At 37.7% G+C, this 24001-nt stretch overlaps 2 protein-coding genes across 8 annotated transcripts; one reads left to right on the forward strand and one right to left on the reverse strand.

The window, feature by feature from the left end:
- Window positions 1–443: 443 nt before the first annotated feature.
- LOC107938666 (serine/threonine-protein kinase PAK 3) lies at window positions 444–5709 on the forward strand. Of its 7 annotated transcripts, XM_041090084.1 has the most exons (15): window positions 459–560; window positions 646–1059; window positions 1251–1668; window positions 1754–2348; window positions 2534–2574; window positions 2973–3041; window positions 3177–3277; window positions 3421–3499; window positions 3675–3773; window positions 4117–4185; window positions 4284–4333; window positions 4466–4547; window positions 4756–4850; window positions 5180–5327; window positions 5423–5709. In XM_041090084.1, exons 2-14 carry the CDS (start codon window positions 662–664, stop codon window positions 5304–5306), a joined length of 2223 nt encoding a protein of 740 aa, XP_040946018.1. In that variant the 5' UTR covers window positions 459–560; window positions 646–661; the 3' UTR covers window positions 5307–5327; window positions 5423–5709. The 7 variants fall into 7 exon arrangements, 6 of the variants coding, with proteins under 6 accessions (XP_040946019.1, XP_040946012.1, XP_040946018.1 ...); XM_041090075.1 differs by having other exon boundaries at window positions 1751–2348; window positions 5180–5709; XM_016871892.1 differs by having other exon boundaries at window positions 5180–5709.
- On the reverse strand, window positions 5683–7890 carry LOC107938668 (huntingtin-interacting protein K). Its single transcript, XM_016871895.2, has 4 exons — window positions 7584–7890; window positions 7435–7490; window positions 6105–6171; window positions 5683–6014 (listed from the first exon to the last, which is right to left on the reverse strand). Exons 1-4 carry the CDS (start codon window positions 7710–7712, stop codon window positions 5934–5936), a joined length of 333 nt encoding a protein of 110 aa, XP_016727384.1. The 5' UTR covers window positions 7713–7890; the 3' UTR covers window positions 5683–5933.
- Window positions 7891–24001: the final 16111 nt, after the last annotated feature.

Below are 24001 nucleotides of genomic sequence, written 5' to 3' on the forward strand. Positions count from 1 at the left end.
GAAAATGGTTAATTTTTTTAAGTCTCCCCATATTTTTAAAAATTTCAGTATTTTCCTAGTATTTATACAAGTGACGTCATTCTACATAATTCCACCAAAAATTAATTTTTTATACTCTCTGCTGATGTGACATGTTGGTAGCACTAAATCATTTGGCTCCACCAACGTTTACTGTAGATTTCAGGTCATTCTTGTACTTAATTAAAAAGGTGGATCATTTTGATAATTAATTAAATTATTTAGGTTATTTTTATAATAATAATAATAATAAACTAATATTGATCAATCTCATTGGCATGCTTATGTCATTCCATGCTTTTAAAAAAAACCATTATAATAATATTAAAAATAATTAAAAATTATATTTAAAAAATAATGTTACACAAAGACAGGTGTCGGACATGTGACACTAACTTAACCCACCAAACAGTTTAAATTCATTTGATAATTATGAAATTAAAAATAAAAAGAGGAAACCGCCAAAAGGAAGAAAAGGGAAATGGGTGGAGTTCTCTGAGTTTTGGCTTCCTTAGCAGAGGAGAGTTTTGAAGTGGAAGAAGGTGATGAAAAAAATCTTTGAATTTTAATTTATTTAATTGTCAAAGCTTTGAAGCTTCGCGTGTTTTTCAAACTGATTGTGTAAAGGAAGGGAAAGCAAACAATGAAAACGCCGCTAGGGGAGGAGCTTTTGAGGAAGATCCAAGAACTGGAAGTAGGACATGCGTATCTCATGCGAGAAATGTCAAGTTTAAAACAATCCTGCGGTGAGTCAATTCATGACTCAACTTGTCGAGGATCCCGCCGTACTTCCCCTCAACGGCCGTTATTTCTCGGGGACGCTGCGGCTGCTGCCGGTTCTGGTTCTGTTCGACTTCCGTTACGAATAGAGAGCGGGAGCTGCGGCACCACAAATGGCGGCGGTGGCGACGCAGGAAGAACAAGAACCGGGAATTCACGGACAGCTGCCGCTAATTTGACTAACAGTCAGTATTTAAATATCTTACAGTCTATGGGACAATCTATTTATATATATGATCTTAGAGGCCGTGTATTCTTTTGGTAAGTTTAAACTTTAAATAGGGTTTCTTTCTTTCCTTTCTTCTTCTTCTTCTTCTTCTTTTTGAGTTGCAATGTTCGTGATTTATTTTTCTAGAATAACGATATGATTTGATCTTGTTTCTTAATATACAAGGTAAGGATTATCATCCCTGTAGGGTTAATTTTTCTTAAAATTGTGTGTTTTTTTGCAGGAACCGAGGTGCTGAAAAACTTTATGGTTATTTAGAAGCAGAAGCTTTAGGACAAAATATTATTAAGCTTGTTTGTCATCCTAAGGATTTCGGGTTTGCAGTTAATATAGTTCAACGGGTTATTATTGGGGAGAGTTGGACTGGGCTGTTTCCTATTAAGAATAGACTAGGGGAGAATATTTTTGTAGTTGCAACTGTTACTCCTTTTTATGATGAAAAGGGTTCTGTGGTGGGAATCACTTCTGTGACCTGTGATTCGCGGCCTTTTAAAGAAACCAAGTTTGAATTTTCAGCTGAAAGTCAACCGAAAGGAGATTCTTCAGCCTTTACCCGGTCTAAAAACGCCATCTCGATTAAACTTGGTCTTGATCCTCAGCAGTCTCTGCAAGCTGCAATTGTATCAAAAATATCAAATTTGGTATTAGTTTCTTAATTCTTTTTATATGCTTATGTTTGGTTTCTTTTGTTTTGATTTGGGCTGATTCACGAGTTAACCAAAGCAGGCGTCCAAGGTGAGCAACAAAGTGAAATCCAGAATTAGGACAGGCGAGAATCGTGTTGATCCTTATGATCATAAAGAAGACGCAACTTACAGTGGAGTCTGTACACCGAAGGGAGATATGTGGCCACCCTCCCATGATGTACTTTATCCTTTTGATAAGGTGTCCACTGTAATGAACTCTATAGATTTTGGTGATAAGAATGAAGGAAAACCTGCAATCCAAAAATTTACGTCCTTTATAGCTAAGACAGGGATATCTTTGCCTTGGAAAGGGAACAGTCCAGAAGAATCAGAGGCCAAGACTACTCATTCCATAAGGCCTTGTGAGGGTAATGATCAACAGAATGAAACATTTCTGCTAAAGGGCCCATATTTGGGTAAAAAACTTGAAGACCATATTAATGAGTATGACAGCCCTATCAACAATGAGGCATCAGGTTTTTCATCATCTTCTGCTAATGTTAACAGCACAAGCAGTACCAGCAGCTCGGGGAGTACTGGTGGTAGTCCTGTTATTAGAGTTGATATGGACACTGATTGTGTAGATTATGAAATCTTGTGGGAAGAATTGACGATCGGAGAGCAAATTGGGCAAGGTAATTTCCTTCAGTTAACAGCAACTGGGAGACGTGAAGGAGTTATGAACTTGTTTATAACTGGAGCCATTACTTTATGTTAAAACTCTTTACTGATTCTACTTCATTCTTACTTGATGTCGTGGGTAATATCACAACATGAATTATTTAAGTACATACTTAATTCTCCTTTGCTTTCCTTGTAGGTTCTTGTGGAACAGTATATCATGGTCTGTGGTATGCATCAGTATGTTCTCTTACTCCTTTCACTGCCTTATTTTTTGGGAGGATGAATAAACACATTATTGATGGTACTATATGGTGTTGATTTCGTATAAATTGGAAAATTGGTGACAAACCCATCAGTCAATTGTTCTATATGGTGTTGAGTATTATAGGTTCATCACCTACATTGATCCCTAAGTCTAATATAGACAGTGCAATATGAAAAATCCGGAGTTCATTTTGGGATCTTATGCCATACTTGCAGTCCATTCCGGTTAATGGAAGCCATGATGTCATTGCTATACATGAGCTGTTTTACTCGTTAGTTATTTATATTGGTTTTACATAGAAATGGTAGGAAGCATGAAAAAAAATGTAAATCACCTTACTATTTGTGTAAATCAACCATGTTCATCGCAGGATGTTGCTGTCAAGGTATTCCCGAACCTGGAATATTCAGATGATGTCATACATTCCTTTAGACAGGAGGTGTGCTTTATTGTAAAATTACTTTTTTATTGCTTTGCAGTCACCAACTTGCTAAGATAACTGCATTTGTTATCGTTTTGAGTTTCTTTCTTCCTCTTCTAATTCTGCTCCGACTATTTCCCTTCTGCTTTGAAGGTTTCTCTGATGAAAAGACTGCGGCATCCAAATGTTCTGCTGTTCATGGGAGCTGTCACTTCACCTCAACGTCTCTGCATTGTTACTGAATTCCTTCAACGGTTCGATCACCACCTTTTGAAATTCTTTTTTTGGTATTTATGGAACATTAACATTGCATATCTATTGTTTTTTGAAACAGTAGATTTGTTGGTTTAATTTACTTCATCGTTTATGAATGCTTATTTATATTTTGTCCATGTAGTGGGAGTTTGTTTCGATTGCTACAGAGGAATGCTGCAAAATTAGATAGGAAACGGCGTGTTCATATGGCTTTGGATATTGTGAGTATCAAGTAATTTTGGATTCTCTTTTCTTTTTTTTTTTTTTGCAACTTGGGGATGTTCTTCAAGTTGTGGTTGGTATAGTGCCATCATGCCTCAATTTGCATTTTTTTTATCTGTTCTTGTTTGCCCTGCCCTGCCCTCATTAATTCATCTTATTGATTGAACTGCTAAGGCACGAGGCATGAATTATCTTCACCATTGCAATCCGACTATCGTTCATCGCGATTTGAAGTCTTCAAATCTCCTAGTTGATAAGAATTGGACTGTGAAGGTTTGCCTTTAGTTATGTGCATCTGTTTTAATTGGAATTGGGGGCGAAGCTAGAAATTTTATCAGGGACCCGAAATTAAATTATATATTTTTATGATATTATAAATGCAATTTTACTATTTTAATAGTCTATATTTTTAAAGGATTAAATCCAATTTTATAGTGCAATTTTACCATTATTAATTTAAAATTGTATTAAGTGGCTTAAATGAAAAAAAAATCATTTTAGGGGGGCCAGAGCCTCTGCCAGCCCCCCTTGCTCCGCCTCTGATTGGAGATCTAGTTTCAGTTTTGCATTAGAGTTTCAAAGATACTTGTTTTAGGGCTACCTTTTATTTGACCAGGTTGGCGATTTTGGTTTGTCACGTCTCAAGCATGCAACGTTTCTCACTACTAAGACTGGGAAAGGAACGGTATTGACTGAAACTTTAGTTCATCAATAATATTAATCCAAGTCTAAATCATTGTGAGAGGATGCATAACTTAATAGTTTGGTTGAATTTTCTTGTAGCCTCATTGGATGGCGCCAGAAGTTCTTCGCAATGAACCCTCCGATGAGAAGTATGTTGCAAATGACTCTTCTCCTCTCTTTTTCACTTCACACAACATATCCCCATCCCAGAGCCCAATCGTGTTCACAATTTTTATTCTCTGCCGACTTTATATTTCTTGTTCTTTCTGGGAAACACATAGGTCCGATATTTATAGTTTTGGAGTCATATTATGGGAACTTGCTACTGGAAAGATACCTTGGGAGAATCTCAACTCAATACAGGTATAGTTCTCAACTTTTGATTTAAAAAAATGCAAGATATTTGCATGCGAAGAGTCTATCATCATCAATCCATCTGCTTCTCTTCTAAAGAGGTGATCCTATGTTGGATCCCATCTTTAAGTCAATATTTTCACTTTAGAAACTACTGAGCATTGCAAGTCTTGTAGCTCTGCATATATGAACAACAGTGTGTTTAGGATACTTGTAGGTGATTGGAACTGTCGGGTTCATGAACCAACGGCTTGAGATTCCGAAGGATTTAGATCCACTGTGGGCTTCTATAATTGAGAGTTGCTGGCTCAGGTGGGTTATCTCCTCGTATCGTTTTCATGTTTGGTTTCATTTTTTTTATATCGAGCTGTAGCATAACGGTACATTAGTTAATTCAATATTATGAACCACATACCATTACAAGCCTCAAGCATCGCGTGATCTTTTTATCAAATTACGTACAATAAGAAGTGATGGCCTAATTATTTAAGAACCATTTACACAATCGACTTTGGTAGTAGCTTAGTTATTAATTTTGATCCGATTGTCTTCAGGATTAAAGCAAACTTTGTTTCTCATGTAGTCATTGTACTTTTCAATTGTGATCTGACCTGTGAAACTATAACTTTTTCCGAAACCAGTGATCCTCGAAGTCGGCCAACGTTTCTGGAACTGATGGACAAGCTTAGAGAGCTTCAAAGACGATGCACCATCCAATTTCAGCAGGCCTGTAACTCGACTGGGGACGGCTCTCAAAAGGGATCATGAATCAAATCCAAGTGTTTTTGGGTTCATTTCTTCCCTCAGCAAAAGCTCTCGATTGGTTGAAGCATGGGCATTCTTTTTGCTAACATTTACACTCAATTGCCGCTTGTGGAATGCAGAATTGCCGCCTAGACTTGCGACATTGGCGTTGAAAATATCAGGCTGGACAAAGATGAAAAGGAGACGGCACTTACCGTGTGAGCAACCCCAAATTTCATGGTGATTGGATTGGTTGTTAGTGAATGTCGCTTGTTCTTTTTCATGTCAGCCTGGAAATTTTTCGGAGGGAATGTCAATAAAGGTATATTATATATTTATATTGTGGATCATACTCTTCTATATCGGAATTTGTATCGAGCATGAACTAAAGACTGAGAAATCAGAAAACTCGGAACATTCCAGATAACTAGGTTTTGAATCTTTCATGTCTCAACAAGTTAAAGAAGCATCCAATGTGCTCTTCTAACGCTAGGTTCTAATGGGAAAACAGTAAGCACAGCCATAGTCACCATTAAAATTGAGTTTAAGCGATTTGAAGTTAATTGTGCCTGTCATATGGCCTCCATCTTACAAAGGGTTTTGTCAAAAACTTTGAGAAATATCGTTTTATTTCACTGACTTGGGTCCGGTTTAATGAAGCAAGGACCGAATAGCAGCAACGGCATCACCTTTGTGCTCGCGAAGTGTTCTCTCTGCAACCTTTTTGTCCAACTTTTTCCGGTGCAAAAGATCGAAGTATTAGCATCTTTGGCATATCACAGAGATATTTAAGAGACATAAGAAGAAGAAAAAGAAGCCAACCTCTAGTTCGTTTGCGATGATGTCCACATCGGCCGCGTTGATCTTTACTGCAGCTAATTCTTTCTCTCTGAATAGAACAGAAATATAGCGTCCGGTTCAAATAAAGCACAAAATCGAATATATAGGAAATTTATTTGATACAGCGCGTGAAAATCTTTAAGTTCACAAACAAGAATCAAGTCATTTCATTAACTTAAACATCAGTTTAGGTGCTTACTGTTAGTACAAATAAAATGTGAAACATCTTTAAAACATGTTGAATTAAATTGTAAACAAGTGTGTGTCTGTCATACGAACAAGTTGAATCTGACAAATTTTTAAAAGAAATAGTCATTAAATGGTAGGAAAGCTACTTTCTTTACCAAACAAAAAAAAAAACTCGTTAGTGTGTGTATACATGTTTGCAATTTGAGTTGGTACTTAAATGACTAAGCTAATGACAAGGTTGACGAAAGTAGTTGATTGATACAATACTTGATACTTTGAAGACTTGATTAAATGTTTTGATGTTTGAGTACCAATTTAGAAGCTAAGAGTTTTAGGATGTCTAGAGCAATTAGCTATAAGTTTGCATATTCTGCAAACTAACTGGGCGAGTTCTGCAGTCGTAAGTTTGGATAACCAAGTCGAGAAATTAAAAGTGCAAGTGAGTTTTGAGATTGAGAAATTACGACATTGAATCTTACATTTCAATATGGCCTACAAATTATTATGCTGCAAAAAGATTTAAGGAACATATAATAGCACGGCTGAAGAAGATAACAAGGATTACGGAAAAGAAATGAAAGGTAACCGAATATTGCAAATTAAAACCAAATATGATTGTAGATTAAGATTGCATTATATCAATCTCATTGGTATATATTCATATGCTTATGTCATTCCGACTCTTCATGTTTCTCGAAAGATTCGTGTTCAACAACTGTGTATAATGCATATCTAGACTCAAAAATGAATGCATGACCTTCCAAATACATGAAAAAAAGACAACTAAAATGATATGGCTTCTGGGTTTTAGCAGCAGCATCATTAGAATTATTTAGGTTACCCTATGACCTACCTCAAATTACCTTATACACAGCTTTTGACAATTTTAATGACAAAACACACACATAAAAAAAAAATTCTTCGATATGAATATACTCGGTTTCTTTATAAATTCTTTCATATATTTATTCGATCATATAGTGTCAGATATTAATATCTTTATAAATTTCTGCAAATTCCAATCCAACCATCAAAATTCAACGAATGTAACAAAACATACTACAAAGAGGAACCAAATTGGACTAAAATTAAACTTAGATAATTAATATTCAAGAAATCAAACCTCAATCTCATTGCATTCTTTTCTGCTTCAGCTGATGCCGCAATCGATGCCATGGCCTGCAACGTAAAAAAGAAAAAGAAAAAGAATCCCGTAAGCAAAAGAAAACGAAAAGGAACAAAAGAAGCGTAAGCTAAAGATCGAAAGAGGACCGATTTGGCACGAGAAGAATCGAGCTGGCGATCTTCGACACGATCGGTGAGTTTATCGAAGGCTTTACTCTGTTGCTGTAAATCCTTAGAATCAACGACTACGTCAACCCCTCCATCTCCGGCTTCCATTGTCGGCTATTGGTTAAGCTTCAGATGGTAAAAAGCCCTAACGTTGTTCGTTGAATCGACCTGAGTTTTCAGTTGAAGAAACAGTGAAAAAGAGAGAGCGATTATCAAATCCTTCAAAATTGGAAACTTATGTCGAGGGTTTTTCAAGGCCCGTCTTATAATTTCAAAATTCATTTTCGGCCCATTTTCAAAATTCAGGTCAGTATATTGGTTTTATCTAAATTAAATTATTTTTTAATAATCTCCTTATAGTTTCTTATTTATTTTTGACACAATACCTAAAATTATTCATAACTAGGGGTGTTCAAATAGTCAGTTCAATTATTAACCGAACCGAATTACTATTAACCGAATTTCCCTAAATGTAAAAATTTTTAACCGTTAATCGAATTAATTTTTTTAAAATACATTAACCAAACCGAAATATTTCGATTAATTCGATCGATTAACTGGATTGACCGAAATTTATATGTTTTTATCTTTTGGTTAAAATAATTATAAAACAAATAAAAAATACATTGCTAATGTTCATTTTCTTCTTTTTTTTAATAATTAAAAAATATATATTATTTATTTCGATTAATATAAAAATAATAATTTAAAAAATACATTACTATTACTCATTCGGCTAAAACTTTTTCTTTCTAAATATGTAGTAATTGTTTGTCCATAAAATTTTCGGTATTTGATAATCATATTAAACTCTGATTAAATTTAAAATTAAATTAGATTAGATTTGTAATTAGTGTAAAACTCTTTTTACATTATTTTTTCAATTCATAAAATTCCAACTTTGAAACTTTATTTATGAAAGATTCAATTTTTTATCACTTAATACAATAACAATTAATAATATAAAAAAAAGTGAAATCCAAATTATGAAATACAATACTGAGATGTCATTTTCCACCAAAAATGAAATAATGGCAATCAGTTAGTCGGATGTTATGTTCTATAGCAACCTAAGTATGTTGTTTTCATTCATTCATTTTATGTTGCAATTGGATGTAACACAACATTCTTTCTAACGATTTCATAATGTGTAACTTGTGAATTGAGTGTGAATATATATATATATATATATATATAAAAAATAAGGTTAAAATATATTCTTAGTCCTTCTACTTTTATAAAAAAATAATATTTAGTCCTTGTACTTAAAAAAAAAGTCTTCCTATTTTTTTTATTTAAAAATTTTTCTGACAAATTTTATTAATTTGACATATTGATTAAGTTACTCTAATGTGACATGATATATGATTAATCGTAAAATAAAATAGTCACTTAATTGGTACTTTGACCTATGTATACAGGAATAGTTTACATATTTTTTTAGTGAAAGGAGTAAAATATTATCTAACTTCTAGTACAATAGTCTTTATAATACTTTTACTCATATATATATATAAACTCTGTTTATGTCTCTATCTAGGCAAATTAGGGGTAATACTTGTCGTAACCATTTTTTTGAAAAAACGGGTAGGTCGAATTAGATTTTGAAAATGAAAGAACGGGAGTCGCCACCAATCACTTTTTGATGAGGTGTGATTGGATCACCTTAAATTAATCATTTTAATAAAAGTTAAGATTTACTAAAACGATAATTTTTGGTCTACAAAAATCAGAAAATGAGTTCGGGAGTCGGTTACACACGAGGAAGGATTAGCACCCTCGATACGCCCAAAAATTGGTACCTAGTTGATTAATTAGTGTCTTAGTGTCGAAGATTAGAAAACTCGAAAGAACTTTGAAATACGATCCCTCTTTGTAAAAATGCTCAAATGTTAAAGACCTTCTCGTCTCAAAACATAAAATGTCACATCCAGTAAGTTAGGACATGACATCTTGAATTTTCGAGAGCGAGCTTGCCTAAAATTTGCGTATTTTAACTTGTTAGAAGGGTATTCGATTATTTAGAGTAAACGAGAAAAATCGAAACCCAGTAAGTTAAGGTACGTTTTCCCGAATTCTCAAACACCGAATATTGCCTTTGGTTTAAAACAAATTCTTATTTCGAGGTGACAAAGTATCATACCCGGTAAGTTAGGGCACAACACTTCGTATCTCCGGGAATAGACATTTTCAAAACTCGTATAGCGATTCAAAAGAGTATTTCGTTATCTAGGTTAAATGAGAAAAATCGAAACCCAGTAAGTTTGGGCACGATTATCTCGAATTACCAAATACAGAATATTACTTTTATGAAAGAATTATTTTAAGGCATCGAAAAAAACATGATGTGATTTATAGTAAAATGTAAGAGCAAATTATGGTATTAACACATATAATAATATAATGATAGTGTCAAAACAATAACATGAACAGTTATAAAAGATGAAACAATAACGAGGTTAAGTATTATATAAATGTAAACACATACGTGGAGAAAATGAAATAATCGAACACGCAAGCAAATCAATAAATAAATAGATATAAAAAATGGAAAAACAAAATGACAATGATAACGATAGTAATGATATAAAAGTATATACATATATGGGTTAAGGTACATACGTAGAGGTTATAAGAAATATATGAAAGAAATATATATATATATAATAGTACAATATTAAAAGGTGCATATGCGTAGTATAAAAATGTATATGTAATATAATCAAAATTACATAGTACATATATATATTAGTAATAATAATGATAATGACAATAATAATAAAAACATTACATAAACGTATATTGAAAATAGATATATAATAATATTTAAAAGCATATACATAATATATATAATATACGAAACAAAATATACACATCATATATTAAAGTATATACATAATGTACATACATATATATGAAAGACAAATACATGACACGATCAAAAGTATGCACATAGTATATATATACATATATATAAAATGTATACATAATATATAAAAATATATACATGCATATATTATTTAGAAAAGATGAAATATACATAGTATTGATATACATATGTGTAGCATGGGATATAAAAAGTATATACGTGTGACATACAAATATATATTAACGAAAGCAATAATATTAAAAGCTTTTAATAATACCATATAATATGTATAATATATATGTATAAATATCAAGTAAGAATAATAATAATGGGATACCAATAGGCAAGAATAATAGAATAACAATAATAAAATATAACAGCACAAATGGTATTAAAATTTAAAAAAACAAAACAAAAAAATAAAAAACAGTAAAAGAAGGATTAAACTGAATTAAAAAAGGAACTTTTGGGGCAAATCAAGATGAGAAAGAAATGTAGAGGCTAAACGCAACATACGAGAAGATGTAGGGGTTATATGGGGCAATATTCCCATACCCAAAACGACGCAGTTCTGAATGTCTGTCCCGCAAATGATCCCAGGTCCGAATTGAAGCAAAATCAAAATTAAGAGGCAAATATAATAAATGGTCAAAGACTAAATTAAAACCCGATAGAAACAAGGAGGGACTACACGAGAAATTATCCCAAACAGTAGAAACACGCGGATCCTCAGGCGTCGGGTCGGGTCTCACGGGGGTCACGTGAAACGGCGTCGTTTTGGCATTAAGGAGGCCGACCAAAACGACGTCGTTTTGATCGGCTATTTAAGGCAAATTTTCTTTAAAAAATTCATTTTTTCATTTTGTTCTCCAAAAATATTTCTTCTCTCTCTCATTTCTCTCTACCAGCCCAGAAATTGCGAGGAGCCGGTCGTCTGTCGCCGTGTCATCTGCCGCGCTGGCCACCATACACGGTGGCCGTAAATCGCCAAGGGTAATTTTTTCTCTCTTTTTTTTTCTATTTTATATTTGTTTAATATATGTATGTTATTTTTAATAAAATAGGAGTGATATGTGACAACAATATTCGAAAAAAGTAAAGAAAAAAGGGTAAAATAAAAACGATAAATAAACCTTTAGATCGGCCTTTGATACTCCTTGCTGCTGATTTGTGTTTGTGTTACAAAGCCTTTTTGATTGTTAATCTTCTTTATATCTTTTGAATAGAATGAAAATCAAGAGCAAAAAAGCCCCCTACACCCGATCCCCTTTGTGGTTTTTATAGCTTGTTTTTTACAAGTCTTCTTTTCTTCTGCACACTGTTCTTTCTCTTTTAATGCTGCAGGTGCAAGTGGGGCGATGGCACAGTGGCGGTGCTTGCAGGAGATGTGACTGGGGGAGGTGGGATTAGGTGATTTAGGGTTTTAAATTTTGAAACCCTAAATTTTTAGGCTAGTTGGGTCAGATTGGGGTTAGGGTCTGGGCCATATTGTTTTGGGCCTTAGTTTTTTATTTGTTTTAGGTTTAAGTTGGGCTATGTGGGTTTGAAAATGGGTTTCTGTTGGGTAGGTAGATTTGGGCCTGTACAGCTGCCTCTCTTTGCTCGTTGTCGTGTAACGAGAATGGAGTAAAGACTTAAAAAGGGCCGAATTTGCCTGGTCTCACCGGGTCTCGACTTCTTCGGTGCCCATCTTCTTTCAAGTAGCTTCATTCCAATCCACCGTATCCTCAGGGGTATAGGAACTGTTGCTTTGATCCGCTTCACCGTAACTTCAGATAAGATCTGTCTGTTTAGCTTTACTCCGTTCTACTGCATCTTCAGGGAAATAAGATTTGTTATCTTCAGTCTGCCCCGCTACAACTTTAGGGAGATAAGACATGTGACTTCAATTAATTCTACTGAAACTTCAAGGAGATCTGCTGTGGCTTGGATCAACTCTACTGCTGTTTCAGGGAGAAGACATTTGATTTTCAGCCTGTTACCCTACTGCTTAGGGGTTTAAGGTCTGTAAATTTGGCTTGCTATCCTACTGCTTAGGGTGATAAGATCTGTAGATCTTCAGCCTGTTTCCTTACTGCTTAGGGGGTTAAGGCTTGGTGGTTTGAATCTGCTTCACTGCAACTTCAGGAGGGCAAGATTCACCGTCTTTTGATCTGCTTCCCTACTGCTTAGGGTGATAAGATCTTTAAAATTCAGCTTGTTACCCTACTGCTTAGGGGGTTAAAGCTTGTTGCCTTCGATCTGTTTCCCTACTGCTTATGGGGTTAAGATCTTGTAAATTTAACCTGCTACCCTACTGCTTAGGGGTTTAAGGTTTGGTGGTTTGAATCTGCTTCACTGTAATTTCAAGAGGGCAAGATTCACCGTCTTTTGATCTGCTTCCCTATTGCTTAGGGTGATAAGATATTTAAAATTCAGCTTGTTACCCTACTGCTTAGGGGGTTAAAGCTTATTGCCTTCGATTTGTTTCCCTACTGCTTAAGGGGTTAAGATCTTATAAATTTAACCTGTTAACCTACTGCTTAGGGGTTTAAAGTTTGGTGGTTTGAATCTGCTTCACTGTAATTTTAGGAGGACAAGATTCACCGTCTTTTGATCTACTTCCCTACTGCTTAGGGTGATAAGATCTTTAAAATTTAGCTTGTTACCCTACTGCTTAGGGGTTAAAGCTTATTGCTTTCGATCTGTTTCCCTACTGCTTAGGGGGTTAAGATCTGTACATCTTCAGCCTGTTACCCTACTGCTTAGGGGTTTAGGCTCACCATCCTCGATCTGTTTCCCTACTGCTTAGGGGTTTAAGATCTGTAAATTCAGCTTGTTACCCTACTGCTTAGGGGGTTAAAGCCTGTGAACTCACTGATTCTAGGGACATGACCTGTAGAATCAGTTCCATGTGTTTATGCTTATGCCGAAGAATTAGGATGCTATGATTGAAATAAATCAAATGTTCCTAATTAGATGTGCTATAAATGATCTATAAATGCATGCGTGCAGCATGTTGTGAGCATGAATCCTTTTTTTAATGTTTAGGTTGCCATTGCTCTTTATTCATCAAGGTTCTTTCACTAAAATGGTACCATGTCTTCTTGTTCAGCTCAGATCTTTGAACCGAAAATCCGAAGAGGTAGTCCTACTTTAAACTCTTTCTTCTCAAATGTTTCCAATTTTTAAGTTTGGTTAGTCCTAAATAATAACCCTGTTCCAAGTTCCTGTACTATTTAGAAACTTTCAGAGTAATACGCAGAACTCTTTTTGCGAAAATGGCTTTAGTCCATTAATCATCATTTCAATGCAAATTGCTTGAAAAGGATCATAACAATGTCAAAATTGAAATTTGTCAGAAACAAAATTTGAAGGGAATAGATTAATCACAGTCAACAAACATTACTAGAATACAAAATGAATAAAAAGGGAATAAGTGCCCCAGATATCGCAGCGTGAGCTTCTCTGTACTAACTTCTTGATGACTCCTTTTTTGCTCAATATGTGTTTAGGGGATCTAGAGTACCCTCGTAGATGCCCCAAGATGTAACATCTCTTCTCCTTGTTAATTTAGGTATCATAAGGCCATCGCATGCCCCACCTTTGATCAAAATTTGAACCGCCCTTTACGGGTTTTCAATTTAAAACCCCTTTGGTCTCAAGGTGCCCTTTGCGAGTTTTCACCTTGGCCTCTCCCACTTTTTTTTTTTAGGCGAAGTATTTCTTAACCGAATCTGAATTCACAGGATTGGGTAAAGTATTGCCATCCATTTCAGCCAATATCAATGCTCCACAAGAAAAGGCTTTCTTTACCACATAAGGTCCTTCCCAATTCGGGATCCATTTTCCTCTGAAATCCTTTTGTATGGGCAGGATCTTTTTCAATACTAGGTCTCTCTTGGGGAATTCTCTAGGACGAACATTTTTGTTGTAAGCTCGCATCATTCGCTTTTGGTACATCTGACTATGGTGAACAGCTCTTAGCCTCTTTTCTTCAATCAAATTCAACTGATCGTATCGGGATTGGATCCATTTTGCTTCATCCAACTTTACCTCTGACAAAACTCTGAGGGAAGGAATCTCAACCTCGATAGGTAAAACTGCCTCCATTCCATAAACCAATGACAAAAGTGTTGCCTTGGTGGAGGTCCTGACGGACGTTCGATAAGCATAGAGGGCGAATGGTAGCTTTTCATGCCAGTCTTTATAAGTCTCAGTCATTTTCCCCACAATCTTTTTAATGTTTTTATTAGCTGCCTCGACTGCACCGTTCATTTTTGGGCGATACGGTGACGAGTTGTGGTGTCTGATCTTGAACTGACTGCAGACATCCGCTATCGTGCTGTTGTTCAAATTTAATGCGTTGTCAGATATGATCCTTTCCGGTATTTCATATCGACAAATAATTTTCTTTTTCAAGAACTTGCTAACTGTTGATTTTGTAACATTGGCATATGAAGCGGCCTCCACCTACTTGGTGAAATAATCGATTACCACAAAGATGAATCGATGCCCATTTTGGTGAAATTGGCCCAATCACATCATGCCCCACATCGAGAAAGGCCATGGAGAAGTCATAACATGCAGAGGTGAAGGAGGCACGTTAATCTTGTCTCCATAGATTTGGCACTTATGACATCTTTTGGCATAGTTAATACAGTCTCCTTCCATGGTGGACCAATAATACCCAAACCTCATAATTTGCCTGGCCATTGTAAGGCCATTAGCATGTGTCCCACAAACGCCCTCATGGACTTCTTCCAATATTTTCTTAGCCTCAATAGCGTCTACACATCTTAACAGCACCTGATCCTTTCTTCTTTTGTATAGGATCTCCCCATCTAAGACATAGTCACTGGCCAGTCTTTTCAATGTTCTCTTGTCGTTCTCAGTAGCTTGGTCGGGGTACTCACAATTCTTCACATATCGCAGGATATCGTGGTACCAAGGGTGATCATCATTTTTCTCTTCTTCTTCGAGGTTGTAACAATGAGCTGGAGCCTCATAGATACGCATTTGGATCGGTTTCACATCCTCTTGTTTGTTCACCTTGATCATAGAGGCTAAAGTTGCTAGGGCATCGGCCATCTGATTTTCTTCTCGGGGGAGATAGTAGAAGACGATATCATCAAATTCTTTGATTAATTCAGGGACCAGACTTCAGTAATTGATCAACTTGGGGTCTCTCGTCTCCCATTAGCCTTTGAGTTGATAAATCACTAACGCAGAATCTCCATATACTTCTAACACCTTAATTTTACGCTCTATGGCCGCACGTATTCCCATAATGCATGCTTCGTATTCTGCCATGTTGTTTGTGGAGTCGAAATCCAATTTATTAGTGAAGGGATAATGTTCACCGTCTAAGGATACTAAGACTGCCCCGATTTCGTTACCCACAGCATTTGATGCTCCGTCGAAGTTTAGCTTCCAACGATGACCTTCTTGAGGGTCTTCTTCAGTGGTTGCCACGTACATCAGATCTTCATTAGGGAAATCAAAGTTCAGAGGCTCGTAATCTTCTAGAGCTCTACTGGCTAGAAAATCCGCTATTGCACTCCCTTTTACAGCTTTCTGATTTACATAGAAGATATCAAATTCGGAAAGTATAATTTGCCATTGGGCCAATCTTCCATTTAAAGCAGTTGATTCCATCAAGTACTTCAGAGGATCCAGTTTAGAAATCAGCCAAGTTGTGTGGTACAACATGTATTGTCTCAGTCTTCGGGTTGTCCAGATTAAGGCACAACACAACTTTTCAATGAACGAGTATCTCGTCTCACACTCAGTAAACTTTTTACTGAGGTAATATACCACTCTTTCTTTCCTTCTTGATTCATCGTGTTGGCCAAGCACGCATCTCATAGAATTTTCAAATATCGTCAAATACAGTATCAGTGGTTTATCTGGACTAGATGGTGTCAACACTGAGGCATTAGACAAATATTGCTTAACTTTGTCGAAAGCCTTCTGGCATTCCCCGTCCTAAACACCAAGGTTGTGTTTCTTAAGGAAACGAAATATGGGGTTACATTTCTCGGTTAGTTGTGAAATAAACCGAGTGATGTAATTTAATCTTCCTAGGAATCCCCGAACTTCCTTCTAAGTACGTGGTGGAGGTAACTCTTGTATGGCTTTGACTTTATATGGGTCAATCACAATCCCTTTTTCACTGACCACGAATCCTAGCAGTTTTTCTGACCTGGCCCCGAAGGTACATTTTGCTGGATTGAGTTTCAACTAGAATTTCCTCAACCTCAAAAATAATTTCCTCAAGACTTGCACATGCTCTTCTTCAGTTCGAGATTTGGCGATCATGTCATCGACGTAGACTTCAATTTCTTTATGCATCATATCATGGAATAGGGTTACCATGGCTCTCTGATATGTTGCTCCCGCATTTTTCAATCCGAACGGCATCACCTTATAGCAAAAAGTTCCTCACATGGTCACGAATGTGATTTTATTCATGTCTTTAGGATGCATCTTGATCTGATTGTACCCCGAGAAACCATTCATGAAGGAGAAGAGTGAGTAACCTGCCGTGTTATCCACTAAGGTGTCAATATGAGGCAGCAGAAAATTATCCTTCGGGCTGGCTTTGTTTAAGTCTCTGTAGTCTACACACATCCGTACTTTTCCATCTTTTTTAGGGATGAAGACGATGTTGGCTACCCATTCTGGGTACTTAACTACTTGTAAGAAGCCAGTATCAAATTGTTTCTTGACCTCCTCTTTTATTTTCAACAAAACATCGGGCTGCATCCTTCGAAGCTTTTGCTGAACTGGCTTGCATTCTTCTTTGATGGGGAGCCTGTGTACCACAATGTCAGTACTTAGCCCAGGCATATCTTGATATGACCATGCAAAGACATCCTTGAACTCTTGGAGTAACTCAATCAGGTCCCACTTTGTCTCTGTGGTAATGCAAGCTCCAATCTTTACTTTTTTCCTTTCTAGTTCATCTCCCAAGTTCACGACTTCTACGGTCTCTTTGTGGGGTAGAATCTGTTTCTCCTCGTGTTCTACCATCCTTAACAAATCAGGGGATAAGTTACAGTTTCTGTCATCCTCAAAGTCCTGAGATCCCTCTAGACACATATCTCGCTCAAAATGAGACTCTGAATTAGTAGCAACGTCACTCACATCATTGATATCTGGAGACCTGTTGTAGGTGCGAAGGAAGATACAAAGAATAAGAGAATCTAAGAACAATGATATGTATGGTATGATCATGAATAAAAGAATAAAAGAATATTTGCACGGAATAAGTCAAAAGGATGCATTTCATTGAAATAACGATTTTGAACATAAGCCTATTTCACAAAAGGACACTTATTACTCCTAGGCCTAGAGCAATAAGTATGTTTTGAACATTACTCTGAATCAGTTCTAAAGACTACAGGAATCTCTTCCGCAGTCCAATTATTCAGAACACTTCCCGGCTCATAGGGGCGAATGCCCGAAAAATCCTCTATCCCAGTTCCTTCTTCATATGTGGCATTGATATCCAAACTCTCTATCATTCCTTCCATGATTTCTTTTCCCGACGTCTTCCACTTGGAGTGAATAACCCCTCTAGACACAAAAGTCTTCGATATATGGGGGAAGATCATTGGTTCCCATTCAATTTCTCCCCCGCTCAATTGCACTCTCCTTCTCTCTTGCTTCTTTTCTAGCTCTTTCTTTCTTTGTTTCGTGTCTGGCTTAAATCCTAACCCAAAACGGCCTTGTTTGTCTTTCACCATTGGTGCATTAATCCTTCCTTGGAGGTATCTCCCGAGTCCTTTTCCAAGTAGGGCCCCTTTTCCAATAGTTAGTCGTAGTCCCATTCTTATAGTCTCAGATAACCTGGGTATTAGAATCCTATTTCCTTCGGTAATGAATGTCGCGTTCACGAACTCTAAAGATCGAAAAGAGCACTCGATTGCTTCGTCATTTGCCTCTAGATATAAGGCGTCACTAGTTATTGCTGCGATGATATCTTCTTCAGCATTGATCGTTACTAACCGACCTTCGATTACCAATTTCAACTTCTGGTGCAGTGATGAAGGGGCTGCCCCTGCTGAGTGTATCCATGGCCTCCCTAATAGGCAATTATACGAAGGCTTAATGTCCATGACCAGGAAATCTACCTCGTACGTGTTCGGCCCGATTAAGAAGGGTATTTTAATTCTCCCCATTACCTTCCTTTCCGTGCCATCAAATGCTCTCACTACACTTTGGCATGTCTTTATATGGGAACCATCCACTGGCAACCTATTTAGCGTAGATAGGGGTAGGACATTCAGTGCAGACCTATTGTCAATCAATACCCCCGGTAATGTGTACCCTTTACAGCGAGTCGTGATGTGCAAAGCTTTAGTTGATCCTCGGCCCTCTGGCGGTACCTCATCGTCATTGAAGAATATGAAGTTGCCGGCACTTATATTGTTGACTAGGCGGTCTAGTTTGCTTACAGAGATATCATTAGCAACATAAGTTTCATTCAGCACTTTCATTAATGCGCTGCGATGGGTTTCAGAGCTTAAGAGTAAGGCCAGTACCGATATACGAGCTGGCTGTTTGTGCAACTATTCTACGACACTATATTAACTGTGCTTTAGGAATTTTAAGAATTCATTTACTTCTTTTTCAGTCACTGATTCATTGACAGTTGGTTCAGGCCCTGCCGGCTTCTCTTTCTTTTGCTCAATTGCTAATGATTTTTCTTTAACCTGCTCGAATTTTGTATTTGGGGTATAACGCCTTCCGCTGTGCGTATAAAAACCCTCGTCTTAAACTTCTTCTGATGTATTAATCGGGGTCTCCTCTCCCGAGAATGTCACATTGCAGCTATAGTTCCACGGTACCCTTTTGCTATCCTTATAAGGGAAAGCAACGGGCTTCTGGATTACGACATTTGGCGCAACTTGTGCCCCAGCTTCATTCATTCTCGGACGTGATATGATAACCACTGGGTGGTTGACTTTGTAAACATCCTTCATCGACCCCTCTTCGGAGGCACACACATCTGTTTCTTCTAAGCTCTCGTCATATTCGAAGAATTACAGCTCCTTATTATCCATCAATCCCTGTAACAAAGCCCTGAATTCAGTGCATTTCTGAATTTCGTGATCTTCTTGATCATGGAACTCGCAATAATTATTTGCTTCTCGAGGTCTGACCCTTGAGTTCTGTACTATCAACCCTTTTTCCACCATTTTCTTCCATACCTCTCTTAACGGGGTATTCACTTCTGTAATATTCATCTTAATTTCTTTCCCCGAACTCTCGATTATTGTATTTATTCCCTTATCCTCATGGTTAGGTAATGGATTCTCTGTACTGGATGTATCATCAAATTTCACGATCCCCATGTTGATGAGTCTTTCAACCAATTTCTTGAAAGTGGTACAGTTTTCTGTCGAGTGTCCTATGGCTCCCGCGTGGTATTCGCATTGAGCATTTGCGTCATACCATTTGGGGTATGGAGGTTGCATTGGCTTTAGATAGAAGGGAGACACGACATGTGCATCAAATAAACTTTGGTATAACTCTTTGTACGTCATTAGAATGGGCGTAAATTGGAGTTTCTCCCTAATTTGTTTTGTGTTGGGCTCTTGTCTGGGTAGGCCCTGTTGTCCAGTAGTTGTCGACCTTGGTTGGCTTATGGTGATCGATTTCGAATATGAGCTCAAATTATTCACTTCGTGCTCTTTCTTCCTCGACGCTGACCTCTTGGCGTTTTCCCCAACCTCTATTTTCCCACATCTTATCACATTTTCTATCATTTCTCCAGACACTACTATGTCTGAAAAACTCTTGGTTGCGCTACCCAGCATGTGGTTAATAAAAGGTGCCTTCAGGGTATTGATGAAGAGCATAGTGGTTTCCTTTTCCAACAGAGGGGGTTGGACTTGTGTGGCCACCTCTCTTCATCGCTGGGCGTACTGCCTAAAGCTTTCATTATACTTTTTTTCCATATTCTGTAAAGTGATTCTATCAGGGGCTATGTCTGCCACATGACCGTACTGCTTCATGAAAGCTTGTGTTAGATCTTTCCATAAACCGATCTGAGCGCGACTCAGTTGGTTGTACCATCTAGAAGTGACCCCAACCAGACTTTCTTGGAAGCAGTGAATTAATAGTTGGTCATTATTGACATGGCCTGTCATTCGTCTGCAGAACATAGTGATGTGAGCTTCGGGACAGCTAGTCCCGTTGTACTTCTCAAATTCTGGTGTTTTGAACTTGAGAGGGAGTACTAGGTCCGGAACCAAACTTAATTCCTTAGCATCGATTCCACCTTGATAGTTAGTGCTTTCCATTTCTTTAAATTTTTCTTCTAACCATCTACACCATTCTTCAAGCTCTCTTGGGAGTTCTATCCTTGTCTTTTCTGTTTTTGTTACTTTATCGAGATTGAGGACCACAGGGTTGGTTGGGTTATCCCCCGAATTAAAGCTCGAGCTAGCCTGATAATTCATCGGTGCCGAGGCACCGGCCTGAAATGGTCGGGGCCTAATTGTGACCGATGGCTTTCTTGGGTACATGTCAGGTTGTGTCTGAACGTCCGCAGGGACAAAACCCGGAGGGTAGGTAGGATTTTCATTATCATCTCCCGCATTGATCAAAGGGCTTTTCCCTTTTTCTAATCCGTCCATCATACTTTTCTGGGACTCCAGCATCTAGTCTCTCATATCTTGCTGGATTTTGGCAAGCTGTTCTTGCATACGTGTTTGTAATTGATCCTGCATCTCTTTTTGCATTTGTTCCAATCTCTCTAACCTTTGGTCCATAACTCTTTTTTTCCTCTTGTACCGTAACAATGTTCCAGGGTAACTGCCATGATTTTTAGGGTTTTTGTGAGTTTTAGTGCGTATGATGCAATGCTGATGCATGAATGTAATGAATGCGATGAATGCAAAAAAGCGTTGATCCCAATTCGATTTCATTAGAGTAACTTTTCTAGAAAACAAGTTTCTTTACATAAAATAAATTACATATAAGGTTTGGCCCTGATACTTAAGGCCTTGACCTGCCTAAGAAGCAAAGCTAACTCTCAGCTTCGGTCCGATTTTGACTCGTATTTTAAACTCAGCACATCAGCTTGTACTGCTAATGTTTGCAAGTGATCAGCCACTTCTCGTACTTGAGTCAAAGCTTCACCCATGACGTAGTCCCTGCTTCTGACTTGGTCTTGAGATTGATGAAGTTGCTCATTCCATCGCTCGTTATTTACCTCGAGGAGTTCTATCTGAAGTTCACGATTTTGCAGCGCTTTTTTGAGTTCTTCTATATTCTCTTTTAATTCTTCGATTCTGTTCTAACTAGCTTTCAACTCGACTACGGAGTTACGCGAATGATACTGATACAAGGACCTCTCTAACTCTGATACCCGAATCTTTAACCCCTCTTTCTCGTTCTGGCTTTCCACCAAACTTCTTTTCAGAGCACCTTCTCGAGCTTGAGCATCGCAAAATTTTTCTTCCCACTGGTTGGCTTTTCTTTGTTCTTCTTTAACTTCATGTCGCCACTGTTTGGATGTTTTTCTTAACCCAGCGGTTCTCATTGATCTGCGCAGCTTCTTATAGCCCGTTTTCAAACTGTCCAAGTCCTCTTCAACCTTGTTTTTCCCTTTTCTGAGTCTTTCAGCTTCTAGTTTTTGGACATCGACATCTAACCCTAACTGCATCTTTTCTTCTTCCAACTGCTCGATCCTTTATTCTAGTTCCAGACTCTTTCTTCGAAATCTTGCCTGATGATTTCTAACTCAGATGAGATTACTTTCAAGTGTTCTTCTATCGACTGAGGATTCCCTTGATCTGATGTAAGGATGTTATCGTTAATCCTCTGATTCCACCATCGGTCGTACTCAGGAGTAGTCATGGGATTGGCAGCAAACTTTTTCATTCTACTAGTCTGGTTCCAAGCATTTGATATCTCGCGAACTTTCTTTTTTTAATTATTCCCTGTGAACACGGACTCGCACTGGACTAACCCGTATGTTGGTGGTGTAAACTGTCTGGATCTGTACTGTCTTAATGCAAGCAGAGGAACATATCCGACGGCTCCCCATACTCCTAACAAGGGAACCCAATCGAAATCTCCGCATCGGTATAATATTTCATCAGGAACCATCCATGGGGCTCTCTATTCAACGTCTCCTTCTTGTAAATTTTGGAGAACCGTCATCCAATTTTCTTATGTAACATCATCTCGCCTCGGTGTAGCCACTAACTCTTTCAGTGGAGAGTAATTTTCAGAGAAGATACGATATGAGACCTTTTCCACTTTCCAAAAATGGCTGTGGAATCAAGATAGCAAGAGCTGTACACATCCAATAAATCTCACTTCACCCGCTCTTCTACAAGCATTCAATGATCTGAAAGTTTCAGCCAAGATTGCAGGTACAGGTGTGGTTCCTTTACCAAGCCTGTCAAAAAGGTCGGAAACAGCCTCGTCTACATGCCCCAAAACTTTAGGGAAGATGACCAGTCCATAAATGCTCAAGACGAAGACATCTACCCTTTTCTTCACGTCGAGGTGCGCTAAGATTAGATCCCTCAGGTTCCTCCAAAGAATGCATTTACAATCTCCTTTTTGTTTGATCCAGGTTGTCACCCACTGTTCACTCATCCCTGTGTTGTTCATCAGCTTTTTTGAAAATGCTGAGACGTTAGCAGGTCTGGAATAAATCCTGTCAACCTGAACCTTTGGGCAATGGAGCAAGGTCGTGTATTCCTCTATAGTAGGTACAGATCTACCCTCCCAAAAATGAAGCAACTGTAAGCAGAATTCCAATATTGGGCAAGGGCTCGAAACAGGTGTTCATCTACCTTGACATCGAGCAGATAAGGTAAATCACCGTAATGACAATAGAATAGCTGTTTGACCTCGTCATCCCACTGACCCCAAATTTCTTTCATCTCTTGGAGATTATTCTGAGTTACGCTGATCCGAGTAAAATTCCATAACTCTGACACTTACCCCTCGGTAAGACTGTCACCTTTCTCTTGTTGTGTTGCTTCAGCCCATATCCGGACAACCGCGTTGTCTTCTACTTTATCAAAAATCCCATTTTCCATGATAAGCTATCTATTTAGGAACCGAATGCGAATCAACACCTTTTGTGATGCAAATGTCATGCAAATACAATCAAAGTAAAACAAAGCAAGTCAGTATTTCATACGCAGTTCAAAACAAACAAAGAATAATAAATATAGCACTTGCTCAAGTAACCACTAGGGTTTCGGAATGGCTCTACCTAGAGTGGGTTCTTAAGGCTCGCTACATGGGGTTTGGTTCTATAGTAATGGTACCTGAACCAGCAGATTCATCAATCTTCACCCATTATAGGCTCATACAGACCGAGTTCAGTTCAGGGGAATACATTTCCCTATGGCTGCACGGAGATGAAAATCTCACGAAGACATAGGTACGGATGTATCCCGAAAGCGATCCACTATCCTGCACGGAGGTGAAAACCTCACGAAGGAGTAGTTTCTCACTCCCACTTAAAGGGGTGTGACCACAACGGTCACGCAATGCAATATGCAAAACT

Source organism: Gossypium hirsutum, chromosome A02 (assembly GCF_007990345.1).
Source record: "Gossypium hirsutum isolate 1008001.06 chromosome A02, Gossypium_hirsutum_v2.1, whole genome shotgun sequence".
In the NCBI taxonomy this organism is placed as follows: Eukaryota; Viridiplantae; Streptophyta; class Magnoliopsida; order Malvales; family Malvaceae; genus Gossypium; species Gossypium hirsutum.

What these genes read in the sequence shown, in the direction of transcription:
- LOC107938666 (XM_041090078.1), top strand. Translation starts at nt 662, where the DNA reads ATGAAAACGCCGCTAGGGGAGGAGCTTTTGAGGAAGATCCAAGAACTG. An exon ending in AATGAACCCTCCGATGAGAA is followed by an intron (nt 4,334 to 4,465) that starts GTATGTTGCAAA and finishes GGAAACACATAG; the next exon opens with GTCCGATATTTATAGTTTTG. An exon ending in ATTGAGAGTTGCTGGCTCAG is followed by an intron (nt 4,851 to 5,179) that starts GTGGGTTATCTC and finishes TTCCGAAACCAG; the next exon opens with TGATCCTCGAAGTCGGCCAA.
- LOC107938668 (XM_016871895.2), bottom strand. Translation starts at nt 7,712, where the DNA reads ATGGAAGCCGGAGATGGAGGGGTTGACGTAGTCGTTGATTCTAAGGAT. An exon ending in AAGAATGCAATGAGATTGAG is followed by an intron (nt 6,172 to 7,434) that starts GTTTGATTTCTT and finishes TGTTCTATTCAG; the next exon opens with AGAGAAAGAATTAGCTGCAG. An exon ending in TCATCGCAAACGAACTAGAG is followed by an intron (nt 6,015 to 6,104) that starts GTTGGCTTCTTT and finishes CACCGGAAAAAG; the next exon opens with TTGGACAAAAAGGTTGCAGA.